The 2349-nt window shown below is 56.9% G+C and overlaps 1 protein-coding gene across 1 annotated transcript in view; it reads left to right on the top strand.

Annotated features, from left to right (window-relative positions):
- LOC105510209 (tumor necrosis factor receptor superfamily member 10D-like) overlaps nucleotides 1-2349 on the top strand; it is a 19204-nt gene that overhangs the window by 919 nt on the left and 15936 nt on the right. The window contains 3 exon segments of the mRNA XM_011939868.1: nucleotides 108-219; nucleotides 1252-1529; nucleotides 2106-2137. Coding sequence (XP_011795258.1) covers nucleotides 108-219; nucleotides 1252-1529; nucleotides 2106-2137 — 422 coding nt within the window.

Raw genomic sequence — 2349 nt, 5'->3', positions numbered from 1 at the left:
GGCGAACTGAATTGAGCTGAGCTGAGGGGCAGGGGTTGGGGTGGTGAGGAAGGGTCAAGGGAAACGTCAGGGAAACACATTCCCAAAACCTTGTGCTCTGTCATCAGATGAAGAAGAGATGAGTCCCTGCACCACGACCAGCAACACAGTGTGTCAGTGCAAATCCGGAAGTTTCCGGAATGGCAATTCCACTGAGATGTGTCAGAAGTGCAGCACAGGGTGAGACAGCAGCCAAGGGGCTCCCGACAGCTGTCAGGAACCTGAGAAGATCTGAGCCACCTGGTACCCCTATCTCTCCGCTTACCCCATGGAGCCTCCAGCCCCATGAGGCATCCTTGTGCCTTTGGGGTGTCTTGAGCGTGCAGTGGCCCCTCCTGGTCCGTCTGCCTGTCCCAGCCCCTACCCCCTGCAGCAGCCCCTACCCACCCCTCCCCAGCACGAGTCCCTTTGGCCAGGCTGAATTGTTCACTGGGCACCGGAGGTGACTTTCTAGGTCCCTTGAACCTTTTCAGGGGATCTAGGAAATGTGATTTCCTCTGAAATCAGAAGAAACACTTGATCCAGTGTGGCTTGTATTTGTCCTTATTCCAAATTGGTTTAAAAAATGTAATTTTTAATATTTTTTACGCAGGCGGGGACCCATGAAGGAAAAAGTGCCCGTAGCCCACAAAAGTCATACTAAGGCTGTGGGTGGAGCTCCCTTAAGTTCCCATGAGGACCTGAGCCCACCCCGCCGCCCTCACCCCTGGCCTCTGACTTCTCAATAAGTCCTTTTTCCTATTTGGGTTTTAGGGGCAAAGAGCAACTTGCTCATCTCTGGCCCTCCACTGTTTGCTGTGATTGGGAGGAACCAGCAGCAGACAGGGTCGGGGGAGGGCTCACTGGTACTGTGGGTTAACTGGAGGAAGGGGCTGAGCTTGTGGCCACAGGGGCTTGTGATCTTCCCCTGGAGTGTGGCTCCTGCTAACGCAGCCTCCCCTGCAGCCCAGGGAAGCTCAGTGTGTGCCAGCACAGAAGGCTCCTGGAGCTGCAGCTCTGACCCCAGAGCAGGGAGGCCGAGGGGGCTGAAGTGCGCATGCTCAGACCCTTCCCCAGCCTCAAGAAGGGAGCATGGGGGACCCCCTGCAGACATGAGGAACCTGTCCTCTGACATCTTCTCAAGGACATTCGGCAGGGAGGGTGGCTCCTCTTTCATCTCACCTGGCCAGCTTTCCATCAGGAGTCCCTGTCTCCCTCCCTGTGTGTACCCAGGTGTCCCAGAGGGAAGGTCATGGTCAATGATTGTACGCCCTGGAGTGACATCAACTGCAGTGCATCAGCTGCCAGTTCCACTGGGAAAACCACAGCGGCGGAGGAGACAGTGACCACCAGCCTGGGGACTCCTGCCTCTCCCGGTTACGTCCAACCCATCTCTGCACGCCCCTACATCCTTGCAGGGGCCTTCATCTTCGTCTTCATCATAGTGCTTGTGATTCTTTACAATTCTAATAGGAAGAAGCTCATTTCTTACCTGAAAGGCAGATGCTCAGGTAGGTGCTGGCTGAGGGTGGGGGCGCTGGACACTGTCTGCCCTGCCCCCTCCCACTCCGTTCCCACAGACAGTAATCCCCATCCCTGCCCCTGGTCCAAGTGTCTTCAGCCTGGCTCGATCTTCCTCCTTGTGATCACCCCATCCCCACATCCTGTTTATCCCCCAGGACCCATGTATCATTGCTTCTTTCGGGGCTGGGGGGTCCCCTCATCTCCCAGTCAAGTCTAGGAGGGCAAGGCCAGTTCCTCCCACCTTCAGGCCCAACCAGGCAGGGGGCAGTCAGCTCCTCAACTGGGTGATAAGGGTCAAGATGAGAAGTGGTTGCAGGATTTATTCAGCCTTGGTCAGAGCAGAACATAGAGATTTTCCACGTGTTGGTTTTTACTCTAGTTCCCCTTCTCATCCCCCTTCCTCAGGGTGTCCCCGAATTGCAAGGCCCTATTCCTGTTTCCAGCCCCAGGGCTCCTTGTCCAGTGTCCCTGCCCCCAGCCTACCCGTGTGCCCCGCTGTCCTCTGGGAGGGAAGTGCTGTGTGGGCGCCTCCCTGCCTGCTAAGGAGACTCCTTCTCTTCCAGGTGGTGGAGGCGACCCCGAATGTGTGCACAGAGTGAGTTGGTTTCTCCAGAAACTGGGGGCTTCATGGGTTCAGGAACTGCTTCCCGTCCACTGCCGAGTCCGGGTGGGCACAATTCCTTGTCCTCATAGCTGCCCTGACTCTCTGACGTGGCCTGGGGTATCTGGGCTGACTGTGGGGGACACATGGCCATTTTGAGCAGCACACAGACTGGCGGGCCATGCTGCAGCCCCGTGACAGTAGGC

The sequence above is a fragment of the Colobus angolensis genome, unplaced genomic scaffold (assembly GCF_000951035.1).
Source record: "Colobus angolensis palliatus isolate OR3802 unplaced genomic scaffold, Cang.pa_1.0 Scaffold184, whole genome shotgun sequence".
In the NCBI taxonomy this organism is placed as follows: domain Eukaryota; kingdom Metazoa; phylum Chordata; class Mammalia; order Primates; family Cercopithecidae; genus Colobus; species Colobus angolensis.
Note: the sequence above shows the minus strand (reverse complement) of the source record. Positions and strands in the feature narration are given on the sequence as shown.